Source organism: Felis catus, chromosome E2 (assembly GCF_018350175.1).
Source record: "Felis catus isolate Fca126 chromosome E2, F.catus_Fca126_mat1.0, whole genome shotgun sequence".
In the NCBI taxonomy this organism is placed as follows: Eukaryota; Metazoa; Chordata; class Mammalia; order Carnivora; family Felidae; genus Felis; species Felis catus.
The window spans coordinates 231,415-246,432 of record NC_058382.1 but is presented as its reverse complement, the minus strand read 5'-3'; the positions used below and the strand labels follow the sequence as shown (position 1 = coordinate 246,432).

The window sequence follows — 15,018 nt, the reverse complement described above, 5'->3', positions numbered from 1 at the left end:
CAATAAAGAGATGATCTCCAATATTTATGATCTTGGTAAATTTATACTATAGATGGGAAGTGTCTGGGAGTTCTCCCTCCTAACCTTCCATGTTAACTCAAATGTGGCCTTAAGTGGTTTCCAACTGGTTTCCACTTTTCCTCCAACTTAGGACATGACAACCAGGAAAGGTCCTTTTTCTGGCACTGAGTGACAAAACCACTAAAATCTGATCCTTGATCTGTGATGCTTTTAAGGAAAGATCTTGATCAAAAGGGGTAAATATGAACATTTATAAAGGAAACCTTATAAAATGGACTTGGGAGGTAGGAAGAGGACCCTCATGCCCTACCACTGGTCATCAATGGCAGACCCAACAGGAAGAAACCAGTAGTTCATCATTCCAGCAGAAGAAAGGAGGATTTCCTTCCCAACATTGGCAAAAGCCCAGCCTAAGAGAGACATGAGAGACAGTCACAATCCAGTCAATGAGAAAAAAACACAACAAAACAACCCAGCCAATGAGAAGACACTACACCTTTGAGCTCCCAGTTTACCCCAATGGAATTTTGGTTTACAACAGCCCCTCCTAACTTCTCCTTTCTTATATAAAAAAGCCTCCTTTCCTTTGATCTCCAGAATTGGATAAAGTTTTGTCACAGCTTGCTCTGATCAATCGTAATTCTCTGCTATTACTGAATAAATCCATTTTTGCTGGTACTCTGCATTATAGGTAATATCATGAAACAGTTTTGCAAAAGTCCACTTTTTATTACAGCTACCTCCTTAGTTGTAGCAGAGCATCAAAAGTTCTGTAATGGTCTCTTATTTATATGGGTTCCTATAGAGGTCCATAAGTAGAGCATTTTCCAAATCATACTGAAGTCATGCCTCAAAGCATACATACTATCAGTATTACTATTTTTTCTCTTGTTATTTGTCTACTGGTAGGTGTGGATGAGGGCAATTAATTCATCAATGTGAACTGAATTTCTGGGAAAGACTTTTTTTTAATGTTTATTTATTTTTGAGACAGAGACAGAGCACGAGTGGGGGGTGGGGGGCAGAGAGAGAGGGAGACAAAGAATCTGAAACAGGCTCCAGGCTCTGAGCTGTCAGCATAGAGCCTGATGCGGGGCTCGAGCCCACGACCCGTGAGATCATGACCTGAGCCTAAGTCGGATGCTTAACCGACTGAGCCACCCAGGCGCCCCAAGACTTATTTTCTAAAAATGAATGATCTGTGATAGCCTTCTGGGCAAACGTCGGCTGCTGTTTTAAGTATGAACAATCAAGAAAAAAATAAATGAGGTTATACAAAAGAGTCTAAAAAAGTTCTAGGGGCACCTGGGTGACTCAGTCGGTTAAGTGTCTGACTCCTGATTTCATCTCAGGTTGTGATGTCACAGTTTGGTTTGTGAGTTGCAGCCCCACATGGGGCTGGGCGCTGATGGTGCTGATGGTGTGGAGCCTACTTGGGATTCATTCTCTCTCTCTCTCTCTCTCTCTCTCTCTCTCTCTCTCTCTCTCTCTCTCTGCCTTTCCCCCACTTGCGGGCACTCTCTCTCAAAATAAATAATTAAACTTTAAAAAGGCGGATGGCGGGGGGCGGTGCCTAATGGCTCAGTCGGTTGAGCGTCAGTCCGACTTCAGCTCAGGTCATGATCTCATGGTTCACCCCACATGGGGCTCGCTGCTGTCATCACAGAGCCTGCTTGAGATTCTGTCTCCTCTTCTCTCTGCCCTTCTGCTCGCGCTCTCTCTCTCAAAAGTAAACATTAAAAAAAAAAAAAAAAAAAAAAAAATTCAAGGCGCCTGGGTGGCTCAGTCGGTTAAACATCCAGTTTCGGCTCAGGTCATTATCTCGCGGTTTGTGAGTTCCAGCGCCGCATCAGGCTCTGTGCTGTCAGCTCGGAGTGTAGAGCCTGCTTCGGATCTGTGTCTCCCTCTCTCTCTGCCCCTCCCCACTTGTGCTCTGTCTCTCTCTATCAAAAATAAATTAAAAATGTAAAAAAAAAAAAAAAAAGTTGTGTACAAGATGTCAACCAACAAAAATTCACTGAAAATTTAAGAAAATAAGCATATACTTGGGCAATGAGAATTCCAATTTGGGAGACACAGACTCAGGTATAAACTTGAATTGGATCCTAAAAAAGACAAAGAAGGGGTAGCGTTATACAGGCAAAAAGCTAGGTAGGAGTGTAGTAAATGTTCAGTTCCTCTAGGCAAAACAGGGATTTAAATTAGGTTAACTGAGATTGGTAGAGTTAATATGCAAATGAGGGATTGAAACTTATTAAATCACATTGGCTTTTTTTGAAGTGAAGAATGTGGATGATTCAGGTGTCATGGTGAGGAGTAAATTAAGTCCAGGCTGAGAGCTTGCAGCTGACTAAAAAAAAAAAAAAAATTTTAAGTTCATGGTTTCCCCAGTGAGGATGTGCATAAGTTTCTCCTCCCTTATGCCTGACCCTGTTTAATTTAATTTAATCAATTAATTATGTGATGAATTTTGGCAGCTTGAACCTTTATTTTTAGTATTTTTTTTAAAGCATAATTATAGAGAGGTGGGTTGGGATGGGCTAGATGGGTGATGGGCATTAAAGAGGGCACTTGTTGGGATGAGCACTGGGTGTTATGTGTAACTGAGGAATCACTAAATTCTCCTTAAACCATTATTACACTGTTAACTAACTTGGATTTAAATAAATTAAAAATAATTAATTAATTAATTTTAGAAAAGCATAACTAGAAACTTTCAATACGTAAATAATCCTAGCAAACCATTTAAAAGTGTTGTTGTTCCACAGGAATTTCACATCAGGTCCACCAGGACATCCAACTCTGTGAGTAACCCCCCCCCCCTGCACATCCCCCCACCACCTGACTCTATTTTAAAAAGAGACCTTTTAGCCAGTCTTGTTTGCTCCATTTTGAAATCTCCTTTTACAAAGATGTAGTTAATGTTCTAACAGAGGTCCAAATAGTGGAGAGGTTTCTCCCCTTCAAGTTGGGGAAGAAAGTTGCTGGATTCAAGCTGCTATAGTGAGAAAAGTGATACATAAAAGGTTAAGACACCATGGGTACCCCAATATATCACTATGTTCTTTAATTCTTCTCATAACACTTACTAGAAATTGTCTGCTTTCAGCAAGATCATTTGTTTTTTAAAAATTTTAAAAATGTTTTTATTTATTTTTGAGACAGAGAGAGACAGAGCATTAGCAGGGGAGGGGCAGAGAAAGAGGGAGACACAGAATCCAAAACAGGCTCCAGGCCTGTGCTGTCCGCACAGAACCTGACGCAGGGCTCAAACTCATGGACCGTGAGATCATGACCTGAGCAGAAGCCGGACGCTTAACCGACTGAGCCACCCAGGCGCCCTTCAGCAAAATCATTTATATTTAGAATCCTGGCAGCCAAATATCTGTGAAGGCTGTTTTCTATATTTTGTGCTAAAAATTGAGTCTTTTTCTTGTAAATTGATAAATCATTGAAACATTTTACTTTTATAATAAAATTAAGAAGGTGGCATCTTCATTTTGTCAATTTTAACTTTTTCTTTTATCTGCAATTTGGTAGATAAAAGTGCTTTCAAATTATTAAATGTGGAGGATGCCAGACAAAAGTAATTTGTGCTATTATCCTTCCCTTCATAAAATGAAGGAGCAGGCATCCCTAGGTGGCTCAGTCGGTTAAGTGTCTGACTTCAGCTCAGGTCATGATCTCACAGCCTGTGAGTTCGAGCCCCGTATTGGGCCTGGAGCCTGCTTCGGATTCTGTGTCTCTCTCTCTCTCTGCCCCTTCTCTGCTCACACTCTGTCTCTGAAAAATAAGTAATAAACATTAATATTCTTGGTTTGTTTTGTTTTGTTTTTGAGAGAGAGCGCGAGAGTGAGAGCAGGGGAGGGGCAGAGAGAGGGGGGAGAGAAGGATCCAAAGCGAGCTCTGCACTGACAGCAGAGATCCCGATGAGGGGCTCAAACTCATGAACCCTGATATCATGACCTGAACCGAAGTCAGATGCTCAACCGACTCAGCTATCCAGGCACACCTTGTGTTAATATTCACCACTGTCACCTACTGGTTTTATTCTATAAAACTGACACTGTGTCCTGTGACCCTGAAGACTTAGCACTTCATATACTGGTCATAAAGAATCACTTTCCTTCCATAGATGTTATGGACTGAATGTCTGCATGTCCCCAAACTTCATATGTTTAAGCCCTTATCCCAGTGATGGTATCTAGACAAGAGGGCTCTGGGACATAATTAGGTTTATTTATTTATTTTTTAATGTTTTTTATTTATTTTAATTAAAAATTTTTTTAATGTTTATATATACGTGAAGGAGAGAGAGAGATGAAGTGTGAGTGAGGAGGGGCAGAGAAAGAGGGAGACACAGAATCCAAAGCAGGCTCCAGGCTCCAAGCTGTCAGCACAGAGCCTGATGCAGGGCTTGAACCCACAAACCGTGAGATCATGACCTGAGCTAAAGTTGGATGCCCAACCGACTGAGCCACCCAGGCACCCTCATAATGTTTATTTATTTTTTAGAGACAGAGAGAGAGAAACAGAGAGACAGAGCTCGAGTGGGGGAGGGGCAGAGAGAGAAGGAGACATAGAATCCAAAGCAGGCTTCAGGCTCTGAGCTGTCAGCATAGAGCCCAATGTGGGGCTTGAACCCACGAACCATGAGATCATGACCTAAGCCCATGACCTGAGCTGAAGTTGGGCCCTTAAGCCACTGAGACACCCAGGTGCCCCTGGGAGGTAATTAGTTTTAGATGAGTTCATGAGGGTGGTGCTCCATAATGGGATTGGTGCCTTTGTGAGAAGAGGAAGAAAGGTCACACTCTCCTCTCTCTCCACCATGTGAGGACACAGCAAGAAAGCAAGCCACAGAGAGGGTCATCACCGGAACCCAAACATGCTGGCACTCTGATCTCCGACTTCCAGCCTCCAGAACTATAAGAAAATAAATATCTGTTGTTTAAACCACTCAGTCTATGGTATTTTGTTATTGCAGCCCAAGCTAAGTCATGTGACCTTTAAAATGATAAGAACACCTTGTTTAGCACTAGTCTTCAAGATTAATGATTTCAGAAAGACAAATATACCCTTGAGGTTTGAAACATTTGCATCTGTGGGTACAACCATGTAAGAAAACATAAGGGTAGCAGAGGGCTGGCATCAGGCCAAAGGTTCAGGCATCAGAGAAGAGAGAAGCTAACACCAAATTGGAGGAGGAAAAGTACAGCAGACTTAGAGGAGAGGAAAAGTTGGGAGAGTTTGAGAAGACTGTAGAGGGTGTCCCTCATGGGGGAGGTCACAGGCAAAGGTCCAAATGCAGGGAACTACTACTGGACAGAGCTCAGAGAAGAGCTATCACTAGTGAGAGCAGAATGTGCAGTGTTGGTGGATTGACAGTGGACTGAAAGCACTGTTAACTGCTAGGCCCCATACAGGCTGGTATCCAGAACAGCTATAAGGTTAGGGCCATGAGGCCTTTGCCTGGAGTGTTCTGGCATCGCTGGCAAAAATCTTCCTTCTCCAACAGACTGGCTGCTGTGTACTGAGCCCCAGTAGGAGACCAGGCTGTTCTAAGGAAGATTCTTCACCCACAGAATTCTTCACCCTTGAATTGGGGGCCATTTATGAAATCTAACCATGGCCATCCACACAGTGTACAAAGGATTGAGATGACCAGTGTCTATCCTACCCCATTTGCTTGGAAGGCTTGATCCTCTTGTGGCTCAGTTGGCCTTTAACTCTGATCTCACATGAGTTCTCCATGTTGATTAAAGATAATTCTTACATCTAGGAAGGAAGGTCTGAGCAGAGTGGGATTCCCCCAAACATCTCTGCTGGAGAGTACTTGAGCAGCCCTACTGCAAATTTTGATGACTGCAAGCCTGTCTTGGGTTCTGCCTCTGATGTGGCTATCATTCCTTGTTTCCTTTAGGCTTTTAGGAAAAGTCACTGCGAAGAGGAGGCAGCAACAATGCCTTCTCATCCACCAAGCACTATGGATGGATACTGCATGCTGAAGCCTCTCATGTCAGAAAACTCCAGGTCTTTCTCCCCCAGGTCTCACGGAAGGACACGGGAACGTATATAGCCCACATACATGTTTTGTCAAACTGCTTTTGTACCAAAATGTTTTTTCAAATGGCTTCTAACATAAAACCAAAAGCCACATAAAAATCTGCATATCTGGCTCTTCTTGGAAAACCAAGACATCTAAGAAACCCATATTAATTCAACCATGTTGTCTCCCCATCCCTTAAAAAGGACAGACTTCCTTGGTGGCTACCTGAAATGGGGTAATGAAGGCCATGACTATGCAATCCTCTAGAAACTCTGGTTATTCACATAAACCACTCTCCAGACCATGAGCTCTATCCTCTCAATGTCAGAGTTCTTGTGTGGTGACAGCCACGAGGTGAACAGCTCAGGAAGAATATAGGAATTCATAAAACACTTATTTGGATTTGCATTATGGGTGCTACACAGGTCTGCCAGTCTTAAGAAGTTCTGCACCCTTGGGGCACCTGGGTGGCTTGGTTGGTTAAGCACCCAACTTTGGCTCAGGTCATGATCTCACGGTTTGTGGGTTTGAGCCCCTTGTTGGGCTCTGTGCTGACAGCTCAGAGCTTGGAGCTTGTTTCAGATTCTGCCTCTCCCTGGCTTGTGCTCTCTCTCTCAGAAATGAATAAACATTAAAAGAAGAAGGGGAGGAGGAGGAGGGGATGAGAAGAAGAAGAAGAAGAAGAAGAAGAAGAAGAAGAAGAAGAGAAAGAAGAAAGAAGAAGGAAGAAGAAGAAGAAGAGAAGAAGAGGAAGAAGGAAGAAGAAGAGGAAAAAGGAAGAAGAAGGAAGAAGAAGGAAGAAGAGGAAGAGGAGGAAGAAGGAAGAAGGAAGAGGAGGAAGAAGGAATAAGAGGAAGAGAAGGAAGAAGAAGGAAGAAGAGGAAGAGGAGGAAGAAGGAAGAAGAGGAAGAGGAGGAAGAGGAAGAAGAATAGGAGGAAGAGGAGGAAGAGGAGGAGGAAGAGGAAGAGGAGGAGGAAGAGGAAAAAGAAGAGGAGGAGGAGGAGGAGGAGGTAGTAGTAGTAGTAGTTCTGCACTCTTATCTCACTTGGCCAGTCACCTGGAATTTTCTGATGTACCTTTAGAACAGCCAAGTTCCCCCTAGTTTACTAGTCTTCTCCACAGCCAGTGTTTCTGTACTAATGATGGCTTCCCAAATGGCCCCTGTGGGTCTCAGATTAAGTTATACTTGCCTCACCTGCAGAGCCACAGTTAATGGAGAACTGTGGTTACTCCTTATCCCCAATGGCATGGGCCTATAGTTTCCTAGTCTCCCCAACTCCCTATTACTTCACACCCAGTATTTCTCTATCCACTAGGTGGATACAGTATTCACTAGGCCTCTACTGGCCTCCCAGGGTCATATCTCCTTATTAGGAACCAGAAGACAGCTTCTTCTCACATGGGGGAACCCAGAGTTCTCTCTGTGAACTAGGGACCTGCCCTCTAATCCAACAGACCATTCTTTTTTTTTTTTTTTCAACGTTTATTTATTTTTGCGACAGAGAGAGACAGAGCATGAATGGGGGAGGGGCAGAGAGAGAGGGAGACACAGAATCGGAAACAGGCTCCAGGCTCCGAGCCATCAGCCCAGAGCCCGACACGGGGCTCGAACTCACGGACCGTGAGATCGTGACCTGGCTGAAGTCGGACGCTTAACCGACTGTGCCACCCAGGCGCCACCCCAACAGACCATTCTAATGTTGCGGACTAACATCCTCCTTCTTCAGGGTGAGCTCTGGGCCTTCAGGTATCTCTGAAACACAGGCCACTATGTTTACTTTATGAGCCCTTCAGTTTTTCCCAGTCCTTCAAATGCAATGCGAAGTGGGCCACAAAAGATCATAGAGCAATTCCCTATGTTCCTTTTATACCCTGAGGTAGATGTTGTCGGGTGCCCTGTATCAGCCTTCCCCCACTCTACCTGCTTCTTTTTTCAACCTAGCCCACCCCAACCCCCAAGATTAAGCTGGGTTGATCAATGAGGTCTTTATTATCATGCTGGATAGAGAAGACCAGGGTAAATGGTTCCAGGGAAGGGTAATGTGTGGGCTCAGTGGACACATCATTGGGATTACATGCAGACATGACAACATCCATGAGGAATGTGTGTCTTCCTGAGAAGCCCAACTGGACATCCCTCAAGGCCCCTCAACCAGCCTGGGGTCAGTTCATTTCCTAACCCTCTCAGAGGCAGTGGGAATGAAGCCATTCCAATGGGCCCAGGATAAGTCTGTTTTCCTCCAGGAAAGTGGAAAGGAGGCACAGGGAGCTGTTTTTTCCATGCATATGTAGATGACTGTTGCAAATATTTGGATCCAGGCAGGTTCAAAAGGGATTTGTGCTCCATAGGGGAGAGAGCTCAGTTCTGGGCTGCTGAGAAAGGCCAGGGTAGCTTTTGAAGACTTCTCCAAATTAGTGGTACATGTAGGTAACTTCTCTGTGGGTATTCTGCTCCAAGTTTGACTTGGCTGAAAATCTTCTCAGAAGGACCATTTCCATAAGACTCCACTCAGGTATGAATCCTTTTATGCTGAGCAAGATTGCAAAGACGGCTAAAAATTTTTCCACAGTGGCCACACTCATAAGTCCTTTCTCTGGTGTGTACTATCTGGTGTCGAACAAGTGTGGATCGTTCACTAAAGGCTTTCCCACATTGGCTGCACTCATAGGGCCTTTCCCGTGTGTGAACTCTCTGGTGACGAACCAGGTGAGAATTATTGCTGAAGGCTCTCCCGCACTCACTGCACTCATAAGGCCTTTCTCCAGTGTGAACTCTCCAGTGATAAATAAGGCTGGACTTTCGGCTAAAGAACTTCCCACATTCGCTGCACTGATAAGGCCTTTCTCCAGTGTGAACTTTCTGATGTTTAATGAGAATGGAGTTCTGGCTAAAGAATTTCCCACATTCACTGCACTCATAAGGCCTTTCTCTTGTGTGAACTCTCCAGTGCTCAATGAGACTGGAACTGTGAGCAAAGGCTTTCCCACATTCACTGCACTCATAAGGCCTTTCGCCGGTGTGAATTCTCCAGTGCTGAATCAGGCTGGAGCTGCGACTGAAGGCCTTTCTACATTCACTGCATTCATAAGGCCTTTGCCCAGTATGTACTTTCTGGTGCTGAATGAGAGTGGAGCTATTGCTGAAGGCTTTTCCACATTCACTGCACTCAAAAGGCCGTTCTCCAGTGTGAACTTTCTGATGTCGAAGGAGGTGGGAGCTCTGGCTGAAGTCTCTTCCACATTCACTGCACTCAAAAGGCCGTTCTCCAGTGTGAACTTTCTGGTGCTGAGCAAGGTTGGAGTTATTATTAAAAGCTCTTCCACACTCGCTGCACTCATAAGGCCTTTCTCCAGTGTGAACTCTCCAGTGTTGAATGAGAGCAGAGCTACGGCTGAAGGCTTTACCACATTGATTGCACTCATATGGTCTTACTTGGGTGTGAACTTTCTGGTGTCGAAGGAAATTAGAGCTTTGGCTGAAGGCTCTTCCACATTTGCTGCACTCAAAAGGCCTTTCTCCAGTGTGAACTTTCTCATGTCGAGTGAGGTGTGACCTGTTATTAAAGGCTTTCCCACATTCACTGCACTCATAAGGTCTTTCTCCTGTATGAATTCGCTGGTGATGAACAAGTGTGAGTTTGTGGCTGAAGGTTTTCCCACAGTCATTGCACTTATAATGTTTTACTCCAGTGTGAAATTTCTGGTGCTTCCTCAGTTTAGAAGGGTGACTGAAGGTCTTCTCACACTCTTTACATACATGACATGTCTCTTCATTATGACATTTTTGGTGATTAACAAGGGTTGATTTCTCCTCTAAGGAATTTTCAACTGTTGGGCATCTAAACAGTGTCTCTTCAGAATGAATTCTCAGGTGGTTGAGGAGGGTGGAGCTCTTCTGAAAGACTTTTCCACAGTCGTTGCACTTGAAGAGGTCCTGGGTGGAATGGACTTCTAAGAGCTGCTCAAGATTAGAACTGTGTGAAAAGGCCTTCCTGCACTCTGTGCTTCTGTATGGCTTCCCACTGCTCTCAATGGCTGGATGCTGGAAGAGGTCATGGCTGTCCAAGGCATCCTCACCATCTTCCCCACAAGTGAAAGGCTTCTCTGACAGATGGACTATAGAGTGTTCCACAAATGAGTCCCTGTCTTTGTCCCATCTGAAGGGCTTTTCTCTACTGTGCTCCTCCTGGTGCTGGTAAAGGTTCACACTGAACCAAAACTCTCTTCCACATGCTCCACATGTATAGAGGGTACTCTCAGGATATGTTCTTTGATGTTCATCCAGGTGCAAAATGTCTTTCAAGAATGGGCCACACATATCACAGGTGTCAGCCTTCTGCGTGGAAGGATTTGCAGTGGGGATCCTGACCTGTAACATCCCTTGTATAGAAGCATTCTGCTTGGAATGGGCCCCCTCATCTTCCACTCCATGCCAACAACCTAAAAGCAGAGAAATTTCTGGTAACCTGAGTGCTCCACTTGGTGGAAAGGGTGATTTCATTAGAAATGTGAGGCTGGACATATACAGCAATGGGTCCAAGGGATGGTGACAGGTCAAGGGGGCCAGAAGAAGAGTGAAGGGCCCACTGTGTAGGACAGGGATAGCCAAGCTACAGAATAAAGGAGGCCTTACTAGAGGAAATGACAAAGGACGTGAATAGACATTTCTTAAAAGGAGATATGTATATATACGTACACATAAACAAATGGCCAACAAGCACATGAAAAGTTGCTCAACATCATTAGTTATTAGAGAAATGCAAACCAAAACTACAGTGAGATACCATTTCACACCAACTAGGCTATCTATAAGAAAACAGACAATAGCAAGTATTGATAAGGAAGTAGAAAAATTGGAACACTCATACACTGCAGTGGGAATATAAAATGGTGCCACCAATTTGGAAAACACCTTGGCAATTCCACTATGTATCTACCCAAGAGAAATGAAAACATACTTACGTAAAAACTTGTACATAAATGTTCACAGCAACATTTTTCATAACAGCCAAAAAGTAGAAACAAGACAAATGCCCATCAACTGATGAATGAATAAACAAACCATTGTATATCTACACAATGGAATATTATTTGGCCATAAAAAAGAATGAAGTACTGGTAAATGCTACAACGTAGATTAACCTTACAAACATTACACTAACTGAAAGCCATTCACAGAGAAACATATACTGTGTGACTCCATTTATATGAAATGTTTAAATAAGCAAATCTATATAGTCATAAAGTATATTAGCAGTTGCCTAAGGCTGAGGAAGAAGAGATGAGGGAAGATGGGGAATGACTGTTAATGGGTACAAATTCTCTTTAGGTGATAAAAATGTTAGATTATGGTGATATTTATACAACCCTGCAAATACCTAAAAACCACTGAATTATACATTCTGAAGTATGAATTTTATGGTATAGCTCAACAAAGTTTAAAAAAAAAAGTCCCATGGGGGAAGGGACAGATTCTGGGCATGGCCCCATAGTGGGTCACCGAGCCGGAAATTGGTCTAGCTTAGTGGGATCCATCAGTCACACCATATGTCCCTGATCCCCAAACTCTGTTCCCACAAGGCCCCTGGGCAACAGCTATTAGGACTATTTATGAGGCTGCTCAGAGAAATACAAGGAGAATGCACACAGCCCAGTCCTAGCATCCACAGCATCTATAACAGGAAACCTGGGAAGAACCAGTGCCAATGGTCCAACTTTGGGATGAACGGAAAACTCTCTATGGGAAGAAGGTAAAAGGGAAGAAGCTGGTCACCATGCTGGGGCAGGGCAGAAAGGCCTTACCAAGTGAGGTCATGAGCTCAAAGTTCTCCAGCATAACATTGTGGTACAGGTCCCTCTGGCCTGCATCAAGAAGCCCCCACTCCTCCTTGGAAAAGTACACAGCCACATCTTCAAAGGTCACTGGGCTTTGCAATGATGAAACAGCTAAGCTAGAAGGCCAACAGATGGACTGAAAAGCAAACAAAAAGTCAAATGGACACATCCAGTTCCTTGACCTATGACTCAGAGTTCTGCTACATCTACCACTGGCACCTTCTCTTCTTGTGACTCCCTCAGTCCATCCTTCCCTCACCCACCCACCGCTCCTCCTCCTCCTCAGGCCCCCACCTCAGAGGAGATAAGAGGCCCTGTCACCACAGATGTCCCTTTATCCTTGTAGTCTCACTAGTTACTGTAGCCAGGCCAATCCAATCCAATCTAGAGGAACAAAAAGCTGATACAGATGCTGTCTGTGCTCTGTGCTAGCCAGGAACCCACTCTTCACACGAAACAAGCTCCTTTGTGTCCCCAGATCACACCTCCCAAGTATAAGAAAATTTGGACTCTCCTCCCTTAAGCCTCTAGTGACAGGGCCCTGGGCCCATTGGTTCACATTCCCTTACCTTGTACATGTCACTCTTTGGACACCCACTCCCCAGCCCCCACCCTCCCTTCCTGTTCACACCACAGGCATATCCCTAGTTCCTATATCCCACTGTGCACATGGCATACCCAACATAAAATGGGCAACCAGGATCCAATACTAAGCCTGGCTTGCCCCACATCTCCAAAAATCGCCACTGCCAGAGACAATCATCACTTCTGGTTAATGCCTCCCCACTTTGCCTTGTTGCTTCAGCCTTCAGCTCCCCAGAACCATGAATAGATCTTAAACACCCCTGCTCTCTTCCACCTCCACCCTCTACATGCTTTCCCTTCAGCAGTCATAGCTGTTTTCACAGATAGACAAATCCCAGACCCTAGGCTTGGGGACTCTTAGTTTAGACTGACCCTTTCTGCCCCTGATTACTCCTCCCACCCTGAAAAAGACCCCAGACCCCAAGGAGGATGGCCACAAAAACCTGGTGAGCTGTAGAGAGGTAAACCAGTCTCATCTCAGACCCCACTGTCATCCTACCTCTGTTACTTTCATGCTTCATTTTTTTCATCCCAGGTCTAGTCTCTAGGTAGAGGCTTGGTCACCATTTTGGTCAACCCCCAGCCACACATTATGTCGACACACAAGTCTCCCTTGGATGTCTCCAGCCTGGACCTGGCATAAAGCATACTTGGCACTTCCATTTGGCAGTCTACAGGACACCTCAAATACAATACGGCTAAAACCTAGCTCTTCATCTTCCCTCTGAAATCTACTCCTCACGCCAACTTCCACACCTGACAAACCTGTCTGGGTCAACCCTGATATCTCACTGCCTCACAGCAGGAAATCTAGTCCACCCTACTTAAAAGGGAGATTCAGGAGCCAACAATTTCTCCTACTTCTACCTTTGGTCCAGCCACCAAAGCACACACTTGAACTGTTGCAGTCACTCAATGGAAGACTCAGTGGTCTTCCTGCCTCCAACTTCACCTCCAGAGAGAACTCTATTCTCTCCTGGCCATCCAGAGGGAGCCTATTAAGATCCGAATCAGATCACCTCCCTCCTCTGCTCTAAACTTTCCGGGATTCACCATGCTCAGAATAGAGACCCAGCTCCTCAGCCTGCCATTCCAGGCCAATACCTGTCCCCATGCTTTCTATGTTCACCAGATGAAATGCAGACCTGCAGTTCCTTGAACACTTCCACCTTATACTCACCTTCAAGAAATTTGCACATGCGGTCCCTGTGCCTGGGATACCCTTCCAGACCTTATCCCATAGGATTCCAGAAATATGAACGTTGGGGGAGGGGGGGGAGTCATCAAGAGGATGTGACTGCCAGTTGACCCATGACCTGGACCTGGGCAATGGGAGGCTTGTCATCATCTCCTGTCCTTGGAATGTGTATTCTTCCCCACTCCCAGAAATTCCCCCAGGGATATAGCCTTGAGATTGTGATCTGACACTGACACCATCTGGATGGTATACTTGACTGAACCAAGTTAAAATCTCCACATAAACTTTTAAGATTTGTTGGCCTGGTGTGGAGATCTACTCTTGTGGCTGCCCAAGGCAAGCTTCCTATGTACCTGTCCTTGCTTATTAAACCTGCACCAACCAGTCTGGAGTGACGTGCCTCTTTCTTCACTCTCTCCCTACCCTCCACCTCTGGGGTCGGTTTCAGATTACATCAGGGCAGCTCCAGAGGAGGTTGCTAACTTACAGTGAACCCATCCATATAACGTCCAGCCTGGATTCAGGATGCTAGGAAGAGTGACCCTGGGCTCCAGACTCAAGTGTAGGCGAAGAGTCCAGAACACCATCATTCTCTTGTACAGGGGCTCCAGGATCGGGAGGCCAGGGATACCAGCGGGCGAAGAACTGGGGCACCCTCCACTCACCTGCCCGGGGTCCATCAGCGAGGTTGCTGGCCTGGTCAGAGTCTGTGGAGTGGGCGGGGCCGTGCAAGGCAGCGACAGTGACAAGCACTGCGGGGTCATCCAAAACCCTACGCCCCCACTGCCCGGGGTGACCGCGTGCTGACGGTCGCACTCAGGGTTTTAGTAAGTCTTCCCCCGTATAAAATGCGCCCAAGGACCTGGGAGCTGTCTCCGGGGACCGTGGGGCTAAGGCGGAGTACATTACCTCCGTTCTACATCTGGGGAAACCAAGGCTCAGGAAGGAGGAACCATTAGCTGAGGGGTAAAAGTGCATGCAGCGGTGCGGTGACAGTCCCGGGACTTCCCTATGCCCATCTCTGGTCCCAGCAGCCGACTGCCAACCAGCCCACCAACTGCTCGGCGAAGAGTGCAATGGCGACGACGGAAGTCCCGCCCCGTCCTCTGCTGCTAGCGCAGAAACGCCCAGACTCTGAGCGGGCAAATGCTCTGGGCCCGCCGCTCGCAACCACGCTAGTTCCTACAACCAGTAGCTGTGCCTCCGGGTCGTTGCCTGGGTGATCAGGACACACACACACACACACACACACACACACACACACACACACACACACACGCGCGCGCGCGCGCGCGTCACTGCTCACGCGTCGCGAACTACATTCCCCAG

At 45.8% G+C, this 15,018-nt stretch overlaps 2 protein-coding genes across 12 annotated transcripts in view; one reads left to right on the top strand and one right to left on the bottom strand.

Moving 5' to 3' along the window:
- The window catches only part of ZNF584 (zinc finger protein 584), a 35,991-nt gene extending 29,799 nt beyond the window's left edge, over positions 1-6,192 (top strand). For 5 of the 7 annotated variants that reach the window (XR_002738640.2, XR_006590208.1, XR_006590210.1 and 2 more), the window contains 2 exons: positions 2,790-2,825; positions 4,860-4,980. The gene's annotated coding sequence lies outside the window, so the exon portion shown is untranslated. Of the gene's footprint in view, positions 1-2,789; positions 2,826-4,859; positions 4,981-5,944 lie in introns of those variants that run through there. The other 2 variants (XR_002738644.2, XR_002738643.2) reach the window with 2 other exon arrangements.
- A 1,850-nt stretch (positions 6,193-8,042) lies between these two features.
- ZNF132 (zinc finger protein 132) lies at positions 8,043-14,809 on the bottom strand. Of its 5 annotated transcripts, none has more exons than XM_045045755.1 (3): positions 14,599-14,809; positions 11,874-12,042; positions 8,043-10,511 (listed from the first exon to the last, which is right to left on the bottom strand). In XM_045045755.1, exons 1-3 carry the CDS (start codon positions 14,665-14,667, stop codon positions 8,581-8,583), a joined length of 2,169 nt encoding a protein of 722 aa, XP_044901690.1. In that variant the 5' UTR covers positions 14,668-14,809; the 3' UTR covers positions 8,043-8,580. The 5 variants fall into 5 exon arrangements, with proteins under 5 accessions (XP_044901690.1, XP_006940789.3, XP_006940790.3 ...); XM_006940727.5 differs by having other exon boundaries at positions 14,355-14,732; XM_006940728.4 differs by lacking the exon at positions 14,599-14,809 and adding an exon at positions 14,177-14,348.
- Positions 14,810-15,018: the final 209 nt, after the last annotated feature.